Source organism: Aulostomus chinensis, chromosome 2, assembly GCF_037954235.1.
Source record: "Aulostomus chinensis isolate RoL2024-O1b breed Wild chromosome 2, RoL_Achi_v1.0, whole genome shotgun sequence".
NCBI classification, from domain to species: domain Eukaryota; kingdom Metazoa; phylum Chordata; class Actinopteri; order Syngnathiformes; family Aulostomidae; genus Aulostomus; species Aulostomus chinensis.
Genome location: NC_141321.1, coordinates 34,470,897 through 34,493,359, shown reverse-complemented (window position 1 = coordinate 34,493,359; position 22,463 = coordinate 34,470,897). Strand labels below are relative to the sequence as shown.

General features: G+C 50.4%; 1 protein-coding gene across 1 annotated transcript; it reads right to left on the bottom strand.

Moving 5' to 3' along the window:
* Positions 1 to 1,422: 1,422 nt before the first annotated feature.
* Positions 1,423 to 22,192, bottom strand: neto2a (neuropilin (NRP) and tolloid (TLL)-like 2a). Its single transcript, XM_086190677.1, has 10 exons — positions 21,691 to 22,192; positions 18,033 to 18,089; positions 17,588 to 17,731; positions 15,476 to 15,724; positions 14,901 to 14,948; positions 14,155 to 14,282; positions 10,039 to 10,267; positions 4,791 to 4,904; positions 4,590 to 4,720; positions 1,423 to 3,348 (listed from the first exon to the last, which is right to left on the bottom strand). Exons 1-10 carry the CDS (start codon positions 22,148 to 22,150, stop codon positions 2,632 to 2,634), a joined length of 2,277 nt encoding a protein of 758 aa, XP_086046803.1. The 5' UTR covers positions 22,151 to 22,192; the 3' UTR covers positions 1,423 to 2,631.
* Positions 22,193 to 22,463: the final 271 nt, after the last annotated feature.

The window sequence follows — 22,463 nt, the reverse complement described above, 5'->3', positions numbered from 1 at the left end:
ACGGTGGAGCAGTGGTCCTCCCTGTGGCCCCCAGCAAGAAGGTTGTGGGTGGAGCAGTGGTCCTCACTGTGGCCCCCATCAAGAAGGTTGTGGGTGGAGCCCCGGCTGGAGCACGGGGTCTTTCTGGGTGAGTCTCCATGTTCTCCCTGTTCCTGCTGGGTTCTCTCTGGTACTCCAGCTTCCTCCACAGTCCAAAGACATCAAGAGGGACCAGGTTAATCCAGACTCTAAATTGACCGTAGGCGTGGCTGGGAGAGCCAATGGTTGTCTGTCTCTATGTGTTGGCCCTGCCATGGACTGGTGACCTGTCCAGAATTTTTTTTTTTATGGTGATGTGGCACCGGCTATGACAACCAAAACTTCTCTGCAATAAATTCTGCTTTTTTTGCAAAGATCGTAATGTTCAGCTTTGACCGACACGACTAGAGAGGAATTCCTTTTGTCGTGTCCATTCTCTGATTCCTGGCAGCGTCTTTATCACCCAAAAACATTCACATGCACACACCATCCCCTCGTAAACGTGGACAGTTGTTTCTGTGCCAGCTGCAGTTTCCTATCAGTTACTTTAAAAGAGAAAAGAAGCCGTGGACTCAAAGTGGCATCAATCTTTTCTGTGACAAGATCCCACGTATTTGCTCATTTGTCTCATAAGTTTTTTTCAGTCCAAAATGGCAGACACCAAGGTTGCAATGGGACGACCAGTTTTAGCTTTAACGTCTTTGGGAGACACCCCATCCTGTGTTCACACGTGGTCGCAAGGGACGCACTCAGTAGTTTCACAGAATTTTACTGTTTTTCAGTTATAAACTCATAAATGTCACTGGGCAGACTTGAAATTTTACCTTATTTTTGTATTAGACTTTAATTCAATGTAGCCTGAATAAAATTGCAATATTCTGCTAGTTTGGTAGAATTATTTAAGAGGTAACACGGGCCGAGGCAGAGGATCGGCCTCTCGGCGCTCTTCCAGTAGGAGGCCGATTTATCTATTTATTTATTTATGTATCTGCGTCATCATGTGACGCCTCATGCGCCTGGCAAAGTGTATCTGAAGGTTGCGTATTTGAAAAAAGATGCCCAAAGCTGTAGAAAGGGTGATGCATCATGACAGCAGAGGAAAAGCGTGAGTGGAGTTTGAGTGATGAACAGAGAAACGAACCCAAGTCCACTCTTGAACTCTGTCTTATATTAAGACAGGAACTAAAGAGTCGGGCCATAAAAGCAGGTGTAATCCTACTGCATCCTCATTAACTCTGCCCTAAAGATTATTTGAACATAATTTCCTAAATTGTTTGAGCGAAAGAAACCAAGCGGCTGTTTCTTTTACGTGTGTCTTACCTTGCTGCAGCGTCTGCACCCTCTGGCCCGCTCCCGTTATTCCGTGTGTCTCGTTGATAAAGAAAACAAAAGCTCACACAGGGACGAGAGTAAGCACTCATTTAATCCAACAGAATGAAATTATACAACCAGCGGGTAAATCATAATGAGTCCCATATAGGCTACATGTCTGTCTCTTTAGGGAAACACGTTGTGCTTGTTTTACACACTCAGTTCAAAGGAAAATCGAGGAATTACGTCTTCTTCTGTTAAAGGTGGCAGGAGTTCAGGGCTGGGATGGCTGCTATTCCACATCCTTCATGTCTCAAAAACCAAACCCTTCGTGTCACATAATTAAAAATCACAGCCTGAAAACTCAGTCTATAAATCTCACACAGCAGGAATACTAGTTTTTTTTCACTATTTCTTACCAAAATAAGAGTCTCTTCATGTGCTCTTCCTGAGCAGGCTGAACGGATGGCACCTGGGAGGCGACCATGAAAACCGTGTCATTCTTACACTAACAACCCATCGCTGTCCTCGTCTGTGACAATCACGCGCCTCCCCGCCGCCGTCACCACAGTCGCTCCGAGAATTGAAAAAGATGGACGATTTAAGCATCATGATGAGGCTGGATCAACACTGTTTGGAGAGCAAAGGCAGAGGAGAAGACAGAAGGAATCGATTTCTTTCTTCTCATCATCTCCCTTTCCTCTTTCAGTGAGTGAAATGAGAGGTCTGGTCGGAGCCGCCGCCGCTGACGACTGCATTAAATCTCCTCAGCAACAATTGAAAAAGATGAAAGATTTAAACGCCGAGCATCATGACGAGGCTGGATATATAGTGCTTTGAACAGTACGGTACACTGACAAAAATAAAATAAATTATTAGAGAACACACTATATATCATATATCTGTGCATGGCAGGTGAATACATGTAAAAACTGCACCTAACACGTCTCCAACGTTCCCTCTCAGTGACCGAGTGGCTTCCTGGTCTTCAACCAGCCGAAGTCTGCATGCAGGAATGTTCTCCTCCTGTGAGTCTGACGAAAGGAGATCAAATGAAATTAGAAGTTTGGAGGAAAGACAACATCGTCATCCTGAAGGAGGAATCTAGTTTCTACTGTGGTTCTTTTCTTTTGGTCCCTCGGTTCTTGCTTCCCATTCCGAAGAGCACCAGATGCCTCGCCGTTTCCTGAAGAACAGACAGACAGGAGCAATCGATTCCTCTCTTCTCTTCTTCCTCGTTCAGTGAGTGAAATGTGAAGTTCATCTGCTTTTTCTCTCTGCTTCTCTGCCACTCGTCTCCATCTAGAAGTCCATGGACATGGAGCGCTGTTGGGGGTCAACTATGGTAGCACTGTTACGAGCACTGGTGCCACGGACGCTGAGGGTTCCGCAGGCTCCCGCCATCCCACCGCCGATTCCTCCGGCGATGCCACTGGGCCCGGCCATCGCCACTCCTCCCGCCATGCCGCCCATTGCCACTCCTCCGGTAATCCCAACTGCTCCTCCAATCCCTCCTCCTGCCATTCCTGATGCTCCTCCTCCTCCCATTCCCACTCCACCGGTGGCTCCTCCTCCCCCACGCCCATAGATCTCACAGGGGATCTCCTCTGTGACGCGGTCCTCGATGACCTGCTGGTCGCAGTCGTGAGTCTGTGAGTGCTGCTTGTAGCCGTAGCAGCTCTTCTTGTAGCTGGCTGTGGAATTGAAAGTCTTCATGGGCGGTGGCTTGGAGAAGTCGTTGTGGTAGGACAGCTCCATGGAGCTCAGGGTGGTGCGGCTGTGCTTCATACTGCCGCCACCTGTAACCACTGAGGCTTGCGAGCCGCAGTGGTGCTCGTGGACGCAGCGGGACATGGTGGAGGAGCGCCGCACCTTGTGAAAGCTGTCCAGCTCTTCAGACAGGTCCGCTAAGTCGGAGGACATCTCCTTGTCACGTAGAGAGAAGAGCTCGTAGTGGGGCGGGTCGAAGACCTCCTGGAAGCCCGCTTTGTTGAAGACACCAGGCCGGCGAGCAACAACCTTGAAAGGACAGTAACGTGACAGTGATTAGCAGCAGACATGACACCAACATTCAACAACTGACCGAGTAAAGCCACTGACATCCAACAGCCTCCCCCCTTCAGCCTCCCCCCTTTCTCCCTGCACATTCCCATGTGAATGCAGGGTTTGGGTACACGGGTCACTCTCTAGAGAAGCCGGCGGACTTCGTTCCCATCGCAGCAGAGCAGTCGTGTCTCGGTGGGGTTTTTATGTTTTCCATGCATCGCGTTCATCATTGGCCCTTTTGACAGTCTAGCTGGCTCCTGTCAGTTCACCTCGTTTCTCTTAGTCAAAAGGTGGGTTTCCGGCCTCTTGAGGGTCGATGTCGTGCCTCTGAGGTCACAGATGTAACTTTGAGTGCGGCTCCTTCATGAGCACAGGACTGCAGGTCTGGTACCTCGAGCTTGAGCCTCAGCACTGATGGTCAGAGATCCACTGAAGAGTCTCACAGTGCGGTGCCGCGTGTGTGCGGTCAGGGTGAACGGACCTCACACACTTCAGAGGTTTGTGTTTTCACAGCCAGATGAAAATAAGACGAGAGATATTTTTTAACATGAAACCAGAAGTTTGAACAGAACTTGCATGTTTACAATTTCAGCTTTCACAAATCCCTCTGTGGATGATTGAATGTGCAGTCTGGTTAATGGTGGGTTTCAGAACAGTTGCAGCTGCGTGTAACGGCCGCACTCTCCTTGTGAACTCATTTCTTTTTCACATCTGGCCTCCGTTATTTCCTCCATTCAGTGGTAGGGATGAGTTTACCAGCCCAGAACTGAACAGCATCTCAGCTTTCGTCATGCTGGCCGTCTTGTCTTCGTCTTGTCTAATATTTTGTGTTGCGAGCTCGAGGTGTCACATGTCACTGAGTGGGATATTTTTTGAAAACGATTCCATAGTGAATGAATACCCGTCTGATCCTGCTGTGAATGATCTAGCGAGAGTGTGTGATGCTGCAGCTGCGGAACACTGGTAGCTGATAATAATGTTGACTCAAAGTGGCTTCTGGTAACTACGGGACATTTTAAAAAGAATCAGCTAAACTGAGAGGTTAAAAACTCTCTGTGGTTGGTCACTCATGACTCTGTGGTGCTGGGATGTGTTTACTGACACAGATAGCGTATCCTGGTGCCATCTAAAGGTGAGTTTTTTTCCTCTCTTCTCCCACCCTCTCCTCGCCCTCCTGCTGCTCCCCAGTTGTGCTGCTGCATGGGAGGAGTTACCTTCTTCCTGGGCTGCTTCATCTGGACCAGAATGGAGATGATAAGAAGAACCAGAACGATTCCTGACGAGACTCCGATGACCGTGCCGTGGGTTTTAGTGATCTGATGGAAGAGACCCTTCGATCGCTTCTCTGGGGGGGGGACAGATGAAGAAATGAGAGAAGAACAACAGGGAGATGGGAAGGCTGGCAAAACACCTACCTTTGCAATGGTTTTCGTCCCACGGATACACGCAGTTTTGTACGCCGTTGCACACCAGGGAGTTATTAATGCACATGTTGCTGTGGCAGAAGAATGTGTTGGCGGAGCAGGGGGCTGCAGGCCAGAGACAGAGACATTTAGAAAAGAATCTCAGTGAAAGACGTCGACACAGGGAGAGGCCCACGAGGTATTCAGATGATAATAGCATTAAGAACATTAGCAGAACAATAATTTGTCTGACGGAGTCTATGGGGGCATGTGATAAAAGATGGCTTTTCATTATTTCTGCTCAGAGGTCTAATGGAGGCAGTTACATGAGGTCATACATCAGGATCTCCTGTCAGAGCAGCATTAAGGGGTGATGGGGGGGCGATGATGGGGGGTGACGCTGGCAGCCTCTCTGAGCTGTAGCCTTCATGTCAAGGGAGAAGCAGGAAATGAGAATGTGAAAAGCAGGGTGGGGGTGCTGAAAATGGCTGAGGTGGTCCCGGGGTGCTGACGGTCAGGCAGGCGCGAGGAGACACCTCACATTAAAGTGACTGTCGGCATATGAAGGCTGAGGTGGCGGAGACGGAGCTGACGTGTAATTGATGGCGGCTGCTCGGCCCTGGAGACTGACGCGCTGCCAGTCAGGAGGATGCAGATGGATGCTCGGGCGTAGACGCTTTCACTGCACAACAGGTTATGGAGAACCTGCTCCCTCTGTGAGGAGCGCAGCGAGTGAAGGGTAGAAAAGCAGTCACATAACACATTTATCTGTTCTGGGGTGTGTCTTCACCATCAAGCCCTGCGGAGGGAAACGGCCCAGTTACAGATGCAGCTGGAACTGAGCCCTGAAAGCTGTGTTGAGGTTGGGACCTCCTCTGCTTCAGTGGAGGTCAAACTGGGGTGTAAACAGGTGAACGTGCGGCCCAACATCTCAACTGAGCCTTCAGCCATGTTCATTCATTTACAACAAAATCATAACTCATCCCAAACAAAGAGGCCTCTTTCTTCTTCACGTGTGTGACCTCATTAGGGACGTGGCTGTCCTGCAGAGACGAGCTCCTGGTTAAACACCAGCGGCGCGTTCATGAAAGCCTGTTCTAGGATGTTTCATATTCATGTTTGATGACGTTTGGGGCCAAACTTCCACTTGGCACAGAGTGCTTGTTGGAAAAGCAAATGTTCTTTTCTCATCTGGGGAAATGGTCTGTTTATGTATAGTGCTTTTCCTCCTGAACAGCACTCAAACACTTAATGTTGTTTTATGCACCACACACGCGCACACACACACACACACACACACACACACACACACACACACACACACACACACACACGGACATGCAGAGACGATCAGCACTACCATCTGACAGGTCAGTCACTCCTGCTCACACGTCCTGCCGCTGCTCATCCGGCTCATAAACCTGGAAGTTTCTTCAGGAGTCACCATTAAATTCAACCTCATTGATTGTGAAGAAGAACAGGGCTCATTAATGGACATTTTAGGTGCCAGCAAATAGCACGACTTGATACAACAAGAATCCCCATCAGCTTGTAGAAGACCGAGTGTCGCCTCATTAAGCACTCGCGTGTGAAGCACAGCAGCGTGACTTCTTACAGCGGCACGCTAACAGGAAGGGTTGAGATCTGATGGGAGCTCAGGCGCTGCGCTCCTCTACACATGCAAAGCGTCTCTCTCAGTCCAGGTTCACAGGGTGGAAGTGCTAGGAGTAAATCTGGAGCTCATTATGTTGAACCTTTCCAGGTCACTTCTTTATGTTCAGCGCTGATGTACAGCTCTTTCTTCAGCACTTTACAGACGTCTGCTCTCAGTAATTGCTAACATGTCTACGCTCCTGCAAGCAGCAAAACAAAAACTGTGGTTATAAACTTGACAGGACAGAAGAACCTCTCCACAGTGAGCTCAATTAAACTTTTAGCCCCTAAATAAGTTGTCAAGGCAGACAAGCAAAGAAACAAGTTGTTCCCTCAGCAGAAAACTGGTGGTTCCTCCAACTTGCTGATTCCCCGTTTAAATAACAATGTGCCAAAAGTGCAAGGACTCATGATTTTTAACGGAAACGGGGGATGGCACTCGAGTTGCTTTAATTAACGTTATGCCCAAAGCACACTTATGACTAATTAAGAGACTATGTTAATCCAGATTTTGTCATCTTTATGTAGTAAAACTCTAAATATACCTGCCCCATTCACTGAGGCTGTCAGGAACGTAAACGCACAGATGTGAGGGGAGGTGTGCGTTGGAGTCCAACAGGAAGTGACCATGACCTTGAGTGACCTCTCCCTTCGACTCTCGTTAGCGACCTTGTTTTTTTTGAGACACTTGAGCTGATTCGGACCGCAAACTTCAATTTACTGACAGCCATTTTCTGTCTGTGAGACGTGTTGAAATCCAACTCAAGCGTCCACACCGTGCTTCATCTGTCGGACTGGAAACCATCCCGGCTCACGTGGTTTGTGGCTGTTCTGACTGTCCAAAACTAATCTGACAAAAGAATAATCTGGTTGGGCTGGCAGTCTGAGCACGGCCTACCAGCTTGTGGTATTTACTGATGTCTTTTTAAGACGTAGAATGTTATGCTAAAATATCTGAAGCTAGTCTGACTCACAGACTTTATTTCAGGCATTTTACAGAAAACCCAATCAAAAATCCCAGACTTGGACACAAGAGGACCGGTTGTTAGCTTCCAGGTTTCAGGACTCGTCCCTACATCGCTCTCTTTCTACTTTAGTTCTCTTTATTTCTGCCTCAGCAAACAAATATTTATGGCTTCTTCACACCAACAAACTATCCTTTACCCTTTAACAACCATTTTCCACCTCACTGTCCTTTTGCACACACACACCCACAGACACACACAAACACACACACCCTTTTATCAAAGCTGAAACAGACTGCGGTCTGCTCCACTAGCTTCACCTCTACTCATGGTCCACCATGATGCTGCCTCCTCTGCCTCGGGGTTAAACGACCATGTGTGTGCGTGCGTGCGCGCGTGTGTGTGTGTGCGTGTGTGTGTGCGTGCTGGCCTCCCAGTCCTGCAGATGGGGTCGGTCCCCCTGACACTGCCATCACTTCCAAAACAATTATGTGTCTGCTGCCTTCAAAATGTCGCCTCCCCTCATACACACATATCTGTGTTCCCCAGCGTGTTGTGCCTGAATGTACTGTGTGTGTGTGTGTGCGCGCGTGTGTGTGTGCGTGTGTTTGAGCGCGCACATTTTTCAAAGTCTTGATTTCCATGTCAGAGCGCTTGTGTGGAAGGTGGAGCACATTAAGGATGATGGAGTGAGGGAGGCGAACCTCATCTCCTTCTCTGAGCGACAAAGATTAACGGTTCCATCTGACCTCCAGGTCAACTTGCAACCAGCCGCTATCTCCGACCAAATAAAGTTGGGGAGTTATTCAAGAGACTTCTCTGAGATGAACATAGCGTGATCAGAATTAATGAGGATCCAAATGCTCCTAAGGACTGGCAGAGTGAAAGAAACTCGCTGAATTTGAAAGGCCATTAAGTTCTGACTGCCATGGTTATGGGTTTGCTGATGAAAACAACATTAGCATGCACTCGGGGTTTGGAAAGAGTGAGGAGAATGTGGCAATTAATATCTCAGTCTATTCAGGCATTTAATGAAAATATTTGTGTGTGCTTCCAGAAAAATGGTTTCCTGCATGTGCAACCTTAAGAGCATCAGTTTGGAAGTTCCCTGTCCCTCAGACAACACGTTTAAAATCGATTCACAGCAGGTTTCCTGTCATAAGCAAAGACTCCTGAGTCAATAACAGCTGTTCTCGTATGTGTGCTTTCAAAACGTGTCAGTGTTGCTGGCATTCATGGCTGAAGTGAGACTTCCGTGTGCATTCATGGCCCCTGACAACGGGCTGGGCTTCTGCCTGAAGGGGCAGCAGAGCCACCGCGCCGCTACAGCTCAGAACGAGCCAGTTGCGGGTTGTTAAACAGGCTGGTCCCGTTTGTTCTACTTGCCTTGCAGCAGAAATGGAGCCGTTACTATGGAGACTGTGTTATTTTGAAGGTCGTCACATGATGAGTGAAAAAAAAACACACCTGCTGTGACTGACGTGTTCAGCGTAGCTGCACCAGATGATTGGAATCCTTATTGACAGCAGCAGCTGGTGCTACCATCACGATACCGTGGCAGACGCGATTATTCTCGGGTTCAAACCAGTAACGTGACTCGTTAGTGTTGCAGTTGTTATCATTTATTCAGTTGTGTCTTCAAATAAGTCATCCTTTGTTGTAGAAGATTCCTCATGCGTTTCCTGTGTTTCTGATTCGTGGGGCAGCGGCGAGACCTGAGGTGAGGGGCAGTGAGGATGTACAGCTCAGCGAGATGTCAGAGAGGACAGCGCAACACGGGACAAGAACATCGCAGCGAAACGCAAAGGGTGACAAGCGTCTGTCAGCCGCACCTGTAGAGTAATCAATCACCGCCCTTGAACCAGGAGAACGATGCCGCCGCCACTCAACACAGATGTAGACCACAATCAGTGATGAAGTCTCCAACTTTTACAAATATTAGAATTGATTATTGGTTTCAGAACATCTCGCTAAAGGACTGTGGGTGGAAATTAGCCAGCTGGCCGACACTGGCACGTGTCCTGGAAGTGCTGATTAGATGTGTTTTCCTCATAAATCAATCAATCTTTCAGGAAGGAGACGATTCATGTGAGGAGGGAATGAAAACCGCTCTTCAATTTTGGTAACAAGGTAAAGTAACAAGTTAGTTTTTCTGAGTAGGTAACATAAGTTACATATCATGAGTTCTATCTTGTAACGTAACATCCATCGTCTTCCGCTTATTCCTACGTTAAGGGTTGCGGGGGGGGGGGGGGTGGAGCCTATCCCAGCAGCCTTCCCCCTGGACAGGTCACCAGTCCATGGCAGGGCCAACACATAGAGACAGACAACCATTGGCTCTCCCAGCCACGCCTACGGTCAATTTAGAGTCTGGATTAACCTGGTCCCTCTTGATGTCTTTGGACTGTGGAGGAAGCTGGAGTACCAGAGAGAACCCAGCAGGAACAGGGAGAACATGGAGACTCACACAGAAAGACCCCGTGCTGCAGCCGGGGCTCCACCCACAACCTTCTTGCTGGGGGGCCACAGTGAGGACCACTGCACCACCGTGCAGCCCTTGTAACGTAACATGTTACTTATAAAAGTAATGGCGGTAGCTGGGGAGCAGGTCTGGGATCAGTTACTCAAAAACAAACACTCACGGTCAACAAAGGAGGTGAAGAGCATGCGGAAGCGGCTGAGTCTGCTCTTTTCATCGGCCCACATTCGAACAACTCCCACTCCATTGTCCAGCATCACATCGTTGGCTACGGTGCTGCAGAACTTGGCCTTGAGGTTCTCGATGGCGCTGCTGCCGTCGTAAATGGCCACGAAGTTCTTCTTGCACTCGTTGGAGTGTTCCATCTGGTACTCCATGAAGCGAAGGTAGATCTGCAGACAGACAGAACAAAAGAAAGGAGATGAATGAAACGTGGGGATCCACATGGACTCACATCTGCGCCAACAGAACCGGGAGCTGAACCGTCTACGAAGACCCGAGCGGCAGCAGTGAGCCCAGCATGCTCGCATGCATCAGCATTAGGAGAACAGTCATGTCTTCACGCACTGACCGGACCAAACGAGCCACGCAGGAACGTCCAGTCGTACTCTGCGTGTATAAAGATGCTAAGTAGGCCAGGATCAACATGGCAGCAGGACAAGAAGAGGGTTCACTGGTAGGTCATGAACAGCAGAAGCTCCAGGCAGAAAGATTCTCAGCCGCTTCGTGGCAGTGACGTCTGCCCTCACATCTTTGGGAGAGATGTCAGTAAACTGGCTCCTAAATTCAGGGTGACAGTGCACATGTTTGACGACCGCCATGCTGGTGCACGAGTGCGACATTTTAGGAAGAATAGAAGAACGGCGAGCAGTCAGCCAGACGAGTCCGTCAGTAATCCCACCGCCCTGACACCCAGTGCAGTGGGTACACACACTGGTGCTGCCTCTGCCTGTCTGGGGTCTTTTTCTCCTTCAGTTCCAGAACGAGACCCAGGCGTGTCACCAGGTCCTGAACGGGGGGGGGGGGCACGGCTGCCTCAGCACGACACACTCAGCACCAGCGATGTGAACTGTTCAACAATATTTAGATGACATGAGCCTTCATTGGTCCCTCTGTGGGGAACTGTCCCTGTTAGAGCAGCGGACCCAGAGAGGCTGCAGAAGAAACTACAGTTCAACTATAATACACTGTAATAAACTACAATACACTGTAATAAACTACAATAAAACTACAATACACTAATAAACTACAATAAAACTACAATACACTAATAAACTACAGTTCAACTATAATACACCAGCCCGTTGATCCACAGTCTGCCACAGCCTCTACCTTGTTAACGCAGCCTGCCTGTTGTCAGTTTTATTCACTCGTCTAGATTGTGTAGATAAGTTTGCAGCCCTTTGCTTTCCTCTGCTTGGAGTGTTTTATTTTGGTTAACTTTCATAGTTTTAGGCCTCCAGTTTTCAGGAGCGTTCTTGTTGTTCGTGAGTTTCCTTTATTCTGTTTTTTCCTCCGCAGTTGGAGAGATTTTCATTTATGGGTAATATTTAATAGCCTTTGTTTTCCTCCTTGATTGGAGAGATTTTCATTTGGTACAAGTTTTATAGCTCTGAGTAATTAAGTTTTCATAGCCCATTGACTTCTCTGCTTGGAGTACAAGACAATAAATATCCCTTGCCGTGAACCCTGCTTCTGTGTCCTGTGTCCGAGCCTGGTCCTGTCAATGAGTTCTTTCTACTTCCATTCACGAGGCTGTTGATACACAGATTCATTCATTTATTCCATCCATCCCTCCATCCCTCCGTCTGTCTGTCAGTCCTCTTATCCAGAATCGGGTCATGGAGGTTCCAGGTCCAGCAGGAAACCCCTAAGTTCTCTTTCCCTGGCAGCACCCATCGCCTCTGATTGGGAGTCCGGAGCCGTTCTCAGGCCAGCGTGGAGATGTTGTCCCTCCCCCTGGTCCTAACCCCTCAGGTCCTCCTCCTGCCTGGATGTACCTGGGTCATCTCCCTAGGGGGCGCTCAGGTGCCATCCTGACTAAATCCCTGATCCTGACTTGTCACAGAGGGGAACACGTGGATCCAACACCCGTTAGATTGTTTGAATGTCAGAATCCCTCATCCTCCAGTCAATGGGACTCAAACGGGTTTTCAGTTAAAAGCCTCATTGAGGTTTGTGGTGAGACCAGGACCAGGATTTCATCCTGCAGCGCTGAAGGTGTCAGTAAAGGCTGCAGCGGGGAATTTCGAGGCTTTACCACCCTCCTCAGACTGTTGGTCCCAGCCCCCCAGGACCCCTGAGAAGCCACAAACCTGATTTCTGCAGGTCTGATCAGGCCTCTACTGATGATCCAAGTGTCTCGTTTGTGTCTCGTAGATTGTTTGGTCACAACGATTAATGTCGTTACCTGCTGATAAAAGTACGGACAGAAAAAGTTCAGCTGCTTGGGAGATTTGCCTCATAAAATCAGCCACTCTGTTACTCGAGATGATTCCGAGCTGTGGAAACGCCTCGCTTGATCCACTCAGTGCCATCAACTACTGGGCTGCGCTTGTTATTTCTACATGTCCGTCGCGAGGAAGGTCAGTGGAGACGCGTTCATGCTATGGTGGTGTTGGCACCTGAGGGCCTCTCCTGACCAGCTACCTGCTCCGCTAACGACACCACCATTAGTTCCTCCTGATTCTCAGACAGTTTAAATGAGCAAATAATTACATTTAATGTCTTTGATAAGCAGCTCAGATGAAACATCCCAGAAACACCTGTGAGCACGCAGCCGCTCGCGCCGCCGCGGCTCAGCACGCTGCATTGTTCCTTCTGCTTGGTTGAGCTAATAACTGGCCTGGCAACGCAGAGCTGATGCTAAATTCAGATCGACCTCAGTGTTGCTTCTCGCCGCACGACCAGTGACACGACTGTGGCGGCTAATCTGTGAGCGTGTGTGTATGAGAGAGAGAGAGAGAGAGAGAGAGAGAGAGAGAGAGAGAGAGAGAGAGAGAGAGAGAGAGGCCATGTGTGAGTAATGTTTAAATATTTGTACACGTGTGTATCATGTGAACAGTTGGGTGCTCACAGTATGTGACAGGATAGATCATGTGAATGCGCATCTGCTTTTTATAGTTAATTAGCTGTGCATGAAAGAGTGAATGTCAGGATTTTGTGGTCAGGGAGCTTCAGCGGAGCGTGCTGATGACTCATTCACTCAGGAAGCAGAAGTCGTGCCGCCATGAATCGACTCTGGCCAGGTTAGCATTGTCACTTCAGTGGGATTTTCCATTTCCACTCATAAATATCTGAACTCAGGAGAGCACACGGCCAGCTTCTCTCTCTTGGCTCCACTCATGAATCCCCACAGCTGCATCCACGCACACACACACACACACACACACACACACACATCTCCTGCTGCCTCCTGTGTGTTTGCTCTGCTCATTATGGATTTAATCACCATCTCAATACAGACACGACCACTGGAGGAGCTCTCAGCCACCGGAGCACAATGGCACCATGTCCACGCGTGACATCTCCATCAGGGGAGTGCGTTCACCTCCATGAGCAGCTGAGCTCGCGTAGCAGTGGATCGGTGCAGGCAGAATGACATATCTGGATCACTCAGAATTAAATCATCCAAGATGCTTTGACCTTTAAGGACAGTTTGGATGATCAAACTAGCAGCTCTCCGAGCGACGCACAGATGTACTGAAGATGGCGTCCTGGCGTCGCTACATTGGTCAGGCCCAGCCACGCCCCCAGAACACAGGCGCTCCATCCACGGTGGACACCGTCACAGCTTCTCTGATGCAAACGTCACACTCATTCAGGACACGTTGTTCAATTAAAGGGCAGGTTTTCCTAACAAAATACTTTACGTAGTTAAGAGTAATAACTTTTTCAATAAACTTATCATTAATAATTAGTTTCTGAAGATATTTTTCTTCATCAGTGGTGCTGGCCGCTCCTGAGGGCGAAGGCTGTGTGATGGCCGCTGCTAGTTTGCTAGTTTCATGTTTATTGGACGGGATGTTCAGGCACCATGAGGCTCCAGCAGGATATGATGTCACCGCTTGAACTCAACCAGGTTGATGGAAGCAGTACAGCGCGGGCACAGCCTGCTACTGGACTCCCCACCGCCAGCGTGGGAGGCTAGCGAGGAGGCTAAACAACAGGTGCTAGCATCAGTCGCAGGTGCGGTATCTTAAAATGGCCTGTGACCCACAGAGGTCGCAGGACAGACGAACGCCACCACGATTCCCGATGGCTGATACACCAGACTGACCTTCGACTGAGGAGGAGCCCTGATAGTCCAGATGCAGTCCAGAGCGTCTCCAGGCTTCACTCGCTCTTCCTCCTCCACCTGACTGGAGCGAATAATCCCGTCAAATCCTCCAATCTCAAACTGACAGTCTGTAAAACAGAGAAAGAGGAAATGGAGAAGGTGAGACTGGGGTTACCTGACGGAGGAGGGAGGAGACCAGCAGCAAGGCAAAAATACAGCAGTTATTTTGAGATGTTCAACAGATCCACGCTGAAACGTGACGGGTTCTGTCAGCTCACACAGGTGTTGTGAAAAATCAGGTACATTTTGTGAAAGCCTGCTGACAGACGGATGGGAAAAACATTCCGTCAGGCAGAGATAATAACAGAGAAGAAAAGACAACGTAGCAAAAGGGAAGGATGAAGAAGAGCATGACAGACAGACGGACAGACGAGGGATTTTATCCGAAGAAGTAAAGGATTTACGGTAGAACAGGAGCGAGCCCAGCAGATTAGGACGGAGGACAAAAGGAGAGAGAGCAGAGAGACAGGCAGGAAACGGTGGGATAAAAGAGGTGTGTGTTCCTTCATGTCTTTAAATTTGTGTATTCCTGCATTTAGACATCCTCTCACTACAATTGTGTGCCTGTCATGGTACATCTGCAGGTTCAGCACTGGCGTCAGAGGCTCAGATAGCCTGCGGTAAGCTTCTGAGCACAGAGCAGCTCTTCAAAAAGGCTCCGAGCCAAACCTGCGAGAGGAGCTTACCTGGGATGGGGTTTAACAGTCCGCCCACGTGCAGATGGAAATCAGGGTCTGAAATGATAAGATTTGGGAGGCGTATTACTTTCAATCCACACACTAGAAATATGGAAGCAGAGAACACAAGACAGGATCCCATTAATGTGAGCCTGACAAAGACGGCGCTGTCTGGAGCTTCCATCTGACCGCGGCCTGATGAAACGCTGATGTCATGGCGTATTGTGTGGGGAATTAGGAGGCTCTGACGTTCTGCTGAGGAGAAGAAGAACGCCACCTGTCTTCAGATGAAAATGTCTCGTTTGCTCACGTTATTGTTGTTTTTGACGGTCATGCTGTTTGAGGGCGCTGCCCTGCAGATGAAGCTGATGTCTGCGTTTAGTCGCCTTGTCAACTACAACATTTCTGACTTCTGGGAAGGAGCTCATCAACATCTCAGCTCAGTCACGGAAAAAAGGTCACGAGTGAACATGTTCACTTCGGGTTTTTATTGACAACTGACAGCGAGGTCATGTTTCAAACCAGAACGGAATCCCGTCCTGTGTTTGAGTGGAGGCGCAGGGGCGTCACCTCTCCGTCCATACCTGCGATGAAGGTGTACTTGATCCGGAAGCCCAGGCCTTCCAGCTCCTCGTCGCTGGTGAACTTGATCCACATGAAACGGCCTGTTGATGTAACCAGGCCCGGGTTCTTGCCCCCGCAGAAGCGATTTATGGGTGGCGAGAACCCAAACGGCCCATCGCGGATTTCGATGTGATCAAAACGGCACTCGAATGACGGCTCGATGTAGTAGTTCTTATCAAACGCCAGCTGAATCCTTTGGCGGGGGAGAGCTTGGGACAACCGGGGGGGAGAGAGAGAGAGAGAACAGAGACAAAGTCCATGACAGGAGGAACATCAATGTTTCTTTTTGCTGGAACGTCTGGAGGAGCGGCAGCCCAGCACATCACCGCCTCACACCCAGAAACATCACGCCGTTCATCAAACTTCCTCACAAGTTTGGCGAAGAGGTGAAAGAAACCGTCAGAAATCAGTGTGAAGAAGAAGAACGCCAAGCAGCTTTGTGCTGCTCCTGAGGAAAGCCTGGAGTCGTTCACCATGCAGCACTTAAAGACCCTTTTACACCCAGCTAACCTTCAACAGACACGTTCTGAGGCCAAAGAACCAACAACGCCTGAGTGAGAAGGAGGTGGACGGAGGCATCAGGGTAGAAAAACAGGTGCTGCATCCCGGAACACTGGCAGGTTCTGCAGGGTTGAGCTCGGACGCCCAGCGAGGGGGACCAGACCCAGCAGAACCCCCAGGGTCCGGAACCAGTCCTGATTCCACCTGAAGAGCAACAGCCACTGGGCCACCGGAGGACCAGCAGAGAAGAAGAAGACATGCATCAGGAAGAAGAAGAAGAAGAAGACTGGAGGACCAAATAGCTTGGGAAACTGTGCAAATCCACATTTAAATTTGCAAATTCATCTGTTGAAGAAGACACACACACAAACACACATGCACACAAACACACATGCACACACACAAACACACATGCACACACACAAACACACGTACACACATACACACACACACATACACACGCACAAACACACGTACACACATACACACACACACACATACACACGCACAAACACACGTACACACAAACACACATGCACACAAACACACATGCACACACACACACGCCCAAACACACATGCACACAAACACACAAACACACATACACACAGTATATTTAACGAGGAAGATTTCAGCCTGCCTCCAGAGATGAATCACACTCAACCCAGATGCTGGAGGTGGGGGTCTTTGAATCATCGCCGTCATGGAGACGCTGAGCATGCGCTGCTCCAGTGGGAAGAGGGGGGTCAAAGGTGACATGTGTGTGTGTTCGCCGCGGCGTGCAAACTAAAATAAACACACTCTTTCTCTGTCTCTGAGCACAAGTGTGTCTCTTTCTGCTTGAACATCTGCAGCACTTCCTGCTACCATCACCTGATGTGTTCCTATAGCATTCTCTCTCTCTGTCTCTCTCACACACACACACACACACACACACACACACACACACACACACACACACACGCGCGGAGCAGGAACAAGAATCACTCTATGTAGCTGATGGACCTGGGAAACGACACACTCACTGAGCTTCACTAAACGCTGCAGAACCACCATGCGCCCAGTCTGCCCCCCCCACTGCTCCCACCAGTGGCTTCCCTCATCCTTCCAGTGCTGTCCACAGGGGGAGCCCTTGAGCCACATGTGAATCCTAACCCCACTGTCTCATCTGCATGTCTGATTCAACTTCAAGCCGTTACTCCGTTGAGGATGAAAACAGCCCCCCCCCCCCCCCCCCCGCGGCGGACCACCACATCAGTGATGGATGTGATATTCCTGCCAAGCGCGGACAAGGACACTCACTATTTCGAGTTATTGCCTCACTGAAACTGCGCTCCGCAGCAGATGTTCATCTCTTGTGTCTCTCATTCAGGAGCCGAGTCTTCTGGCACGAGCCGGCCGTCAGAGATGAACGCAGCTCCGCTCTGATTAGAGGGACGGAGGCTACCCACAATGCAACACTCCTCACTCTTCACCCAGCAGTCAGTGACGCTGAGTCAGGATGGCTCAGACGGGCTCGAGGTTACATAAAACGAGTTGTACTCTCAGAACGAAAAGGGCCTCCTCTTTACCTTCCAGGATGTAGACACACTCCTTGTTGGGGGGGTAGGTGTTGGGGTAGTTGGGGGACGTGAACACCCCACCGTTGATGTTCCGGACCCAGGTGCCACAGTCGTTCTGGTTCGGGCTCTGGCTGACATGTTCGCTCAGGGAATCTTAAAGCAGAGAGACGACACACACACACACACACACACACACACACACACACACACACACACAGGTTACTGAGTCAAGGGATCAATGAAAGAATGATTGGATGGAGGGAGAGAGAGCGAGGGAGGGAGAAACGGATGAAGAGAGAGGGAGAGACAGACAGAGAGCGAGGGAGAGAGAGCGAGAGAGAGACAGAGAGAGAGAGACAGAGAGCAAGAGCGAGAGAGAGGGAGAGACAGAGAACGAGAGCAGAATCAGGACGACAGGATCTCAGCAAAGCGCTGTTTCCTCTGTGTTGCTCACCTTTGGTTCTCTGCGCCAGAGCGAAACCTTCTTCTACGAGAAAGAAGAGTATCCACGCTGCAAGACACGGATACCACACGTTAACCACACGTGACATCACATCGCACTCACGTGCTTGCGCCCGATGACGCAGCTGCAGCGCTGATGGAGGAAAATGTGATTCAGGACAACAGTCTTTCATCCACAGGGGGCGCTAGCCGTATAGCATAGCATTTTGGTCATTTTCCAGGTGAGGCGATTGGCAAACTGGGGAGAGAAAAAAAAGCTCCAAGATTTTATTTTATAAGTAAATCCAGCAAAAATATAAAAGATTTGCTAAAACCACATTAAAAAATACAATAAAGACATTTTCAATTAATCAGTCACTGATAGTAAAGCAAACCCTCACCCAGAAAGTTTACTTTGCCTCTCAAGAACTTGAGATGCTAACGTCCACATTGGACAGTTTATCTGCTGTTAGCTTCAAGCTAACCCTGCTGGCTGGCTCTTCCTGCATCCTGGAGTCATAAAGACGTGATGAAGGAGGGAACTGTCTCAGTGAGCTCAGGTCTCCTGTTCGTGAGGACTTGAAAGGCAAAGCAGACTTGAGCCAAGTGTCTCTGTCTCTGATTCTCGTCAATGTGGACACAAACGAAGCGTCTGGACATGAAACAAAGGTTCCTGTTGAGTGAAATCACATCAAAATGGACTCCGTTTAGGGTTCTGGAACATAGAGAAGTTTGAAAACGAGAGACTCATCAGACAGATGCACTGATGATGAATGATGCCGTGCAACGAGGTCATTTTGCATCTTTGTCACATGACGACCGCGTCAGCCGACGGATCAGAACTTCAAGGGGACGCTTGCCAGGAATCATGGGTGCAGCTAGTGACATCTGATGGGCGCCTCTGTGACCTCATGGCGAAGGAATCCTCTGAATTCCAGACAACATTTGTGGACATGGATCCCTGGTTGAGGTCTGGATGCCTGCAGATGCTCGTCTCCAGGTTCCCGAGTTCCAACGCCTCAGTCAGACGTTCCAGCTGTCAGCTGTAGAGTCAGCGCTCGCCGTTCGGCTAAAGTCACATTGGCTTCATAAAACCTGCTACCTGACAACGACAAATTTATGAAACTCAACTGAAGCTTCGCTTGAGATCCCGATTGACTTCAGCTCAGAACAGGAAGTGTTCTCATCCTGCACTGCAAACACGAACATACGGAACCTTTGACTCAGCTGTTGAAGAATTGCAAGTAAATGCAGACGAGGAAACATGAAATCCAGAGCGGGACGCCCACGCACTTCCACCTGTCGAGGCCTGAAACTCAAACATCTCGTGTGTACGGATGATTTGTTTCCAGCTGATTACTGAGCAGGAGGAGAAGCAGCAGCTACTTGTGAGTACCTGAGAGGAAAAATACACTTTTTGGGCAAAGTACCTCTTTGATTGGGCACAGTAGTAGTATTAGTTGTACTTGTACCTCAAGTGATGAGTTGGGGTTGTACATGTAGTTGAGAGGTAAAGTATTTTAGCTCTGATGAGAGCAGGAAGAGCAGTGAAACCTGCTGCATGGAAGTATCAGGCTGCAGCTGTACCTGCACCGATGCAGTACTTGTAGACTAGTAACTGCTCCAGTTGTAGTACCTCTACTGTTGTACCTCTACACACACGCATCATGAACAGGGTTATCAGAGTCCCACAGCCGTGCAGCTGCAGGAGCAGCTGACGTGACTCCGCCCGCAGTTCAGTTCCACGTAGGCCACCAGTGGACAAGGACCTGACTCCACCTGCGTTTCAGTTCCACGTAGGCCACCAGTGGACAAGGACGTGACTCCGCCCACGGTTCAGTTCCACGCAGGCCACCAGTGGACAAGGACGTGACTCCGCCCACGGTTCAGTTCCACGTAGGCCACCAGTGGACAAGGACGTGACTCCGCCCGCGGTTCAGTTCCACGCAGGCCACCAGTGGACAAAGACATGACGCCGCCCGCGGTTCAGTTCCACGTAGGCCACCAGTGGACAAGAACGTGACTCCGCCCCAGTTCAGTTCCACGTAGGCCACCAGTGGACAAGGATGTGACTCCGCCCGCGGTTCAGTTCCACGCAGGCCACCAGTGGACAAGGACGTGACTCCGCCCCAGTTCAGTTCCACGTAGGCCACCAGTGGACAAGGACGTGACTCCGCCCGCGGTTCAGTTCCACGCAGGCCACCAGTGGACAAGGACGTGACTCCGCCCAAGTTCAGTTCCACGTAGGCCACCAGTGGACAAGGACGTGACTCCGCCCGCTGTTCAGTTCCACGTAGGCCACCAGTGGACAAGGACGTGACTCCGCCCACGGTTCAGTTACACACAGGTTACCAGTGGGCAAAGACGTGACTCCACCCACGGTTCAGTTCCACGCAGGCCACCAGTGGAGAAGGACGTGACTCTGCCCGTGGTTCAGCTGCCCTCAGGCGGTCCCTCGCTGAGTCAGTTTGTGGCGATCACATCAAACTTGTTCAGAAACATAAAACACAACTGAAGCGGCGAACAACTTCTGTCCCGACGCCACAGATGAACTGAAGTCAGCTGGAGGCCACGCCAGCTGCTGGAACTTGTTCCCTCGACTTAGCTAATGTGGGGGCACGAGATATGACGTGATCAAGAATATGAAAATGAAAAATTGTCGTCTCTCTCTACAGGTCACGTGTTTTATCTGTTATCATTTTTATTTTGTTTTGTTTCTGCAGATTGAGGGAGTTTGTCGTCATCGCCGCCAGCGGGGCCCTGATTGGTTGATGATGATAAACGCTGGAGCCGGAGGCGGACGGTTCTTCTCTCGTCACGGCGCGTCTCCGGTCTGCTCAGTAGAACACGCACGCGCTCGCCGGGTCAAAGCGCGTGGCCCTGATGACGCAAGCAGCCTCCTCTGCCGCCGCTCGGACCCCCCGGCGGTCCACGGTAATCACGTTAGTCAGCCGTTGGAGGTCACGTGATTTCATCTTCTGAGGGCTCGAGCCCGCTGCTGCTGATGATGAGGGCGGCTTCATCTGTCCGGGACCTGAACTCTTGACGGGTTCACGTTCGTCCTCTAACGGGGCTAAGTAAGGGTAAGTCCCGGCTGAGGGTGACGGTTCGGATCAGGGTTCGAGCTTTGTGAGAGGTAACAAGTGACGCTGTGTGGTCACAGGCTGCAGGTTCGAATGGAACCGAAAAGCCTCTGGAAGGTCCGATCGCCCGTGGTGACCGGCTGGAGTCCCGGTCACCGGCGCCATGCGGGCGTCTGTCGTCCGCGCTGATCCGAGGAGAACCGGAGCGGAGGCGCACCTGCGCGCGCACATGGTTCTAACGGAGAACAGGTTCCTCCAAACAGGTGGAACGCGCCAGGTGAAGGCGGGAATCGTTCCGCTTCGGTTCTCCTGTGCGCGTCTGACCTCGGCTCCGGTTCCGCCTCGTGATTTTACTCAAACGCAACAAACCCGGGTCGAGTTGAAAGGAGGATTTAAGCTTTGGAACGTGAACCTCCTGGTTCGGTTCCTCGGGTGTCGGGTCATGTCTTGCTATTCTATCTCAGTCGGAACCGCCTGTTGGTTCCAGCCCGTACTGTTACTGACAAAGAGGAAAATCCGGTGGACGTGTTTGGTTCCAGTCACGAGGCGCGGGTGGACCTGGACGCGCGCCGCGGATGTTCCACTCACCTCTGAGCATTTCCTCTCTCGGTGTGGTTCCGACCCAGATGCACCTGTCTAGCAGCGCCCTCCTGTTCCGTCCATCCTCACAGAACTCCGCGCCTCTCCGGCGGTAAATCCATGACGCGGAGCCGCGGTCCAAGAAGCGCGTGTTCCTGCGTCCGCGGTGCCGCTGCTGCGTTCCGGTGCGAGCTGAGCGGCAGTCAGGCGGAAACCACCGCGGTCCACTCCGCCTCCGCCGGCACCAGAGGACATGTGGAGGCGGGACTGATCCGGACGCGCTCCGGAGAGAGAGATATCCACGGGACGCGCTCGGAGGAAGGAGAGAGAGAGAGCGAGCGGGAGAGGAGGGAGGAGTGCTGAGAAGAGGAGGAGGGGGAGGTGGAGGAGAGTCCCGGTCTCCGTCCGTGTCTGAACTACGAAACGCTCCTGCACGAGGATCATTTAAGCCGCGGGGCGACGCTGACATCAACCAGCGGTTCGTTAAAGGTAGACAGCGGAATGACGTGAACTTCCTGTCGCACCTTTCAGAATAAAATGCCACACGGGGAGAACTTGATCAGACCCTCATTGACAAAGCATAGACAGAAGGTGGAGGAAAAGTTGAGCCAAGTCGTCACTGTGACGCCTATGGCGGGTGGGCAGAGCTTCATGGTCCACCGGAAGTGACGCTGCAGTTAAATTTATAATTTACCACACATCAGAAGTTAATGAAGCTTTTAATTGCAAAGAAAACAACAAAAAATCCCATGAACACCATAGAACTCCTCCATGGTGCTGGT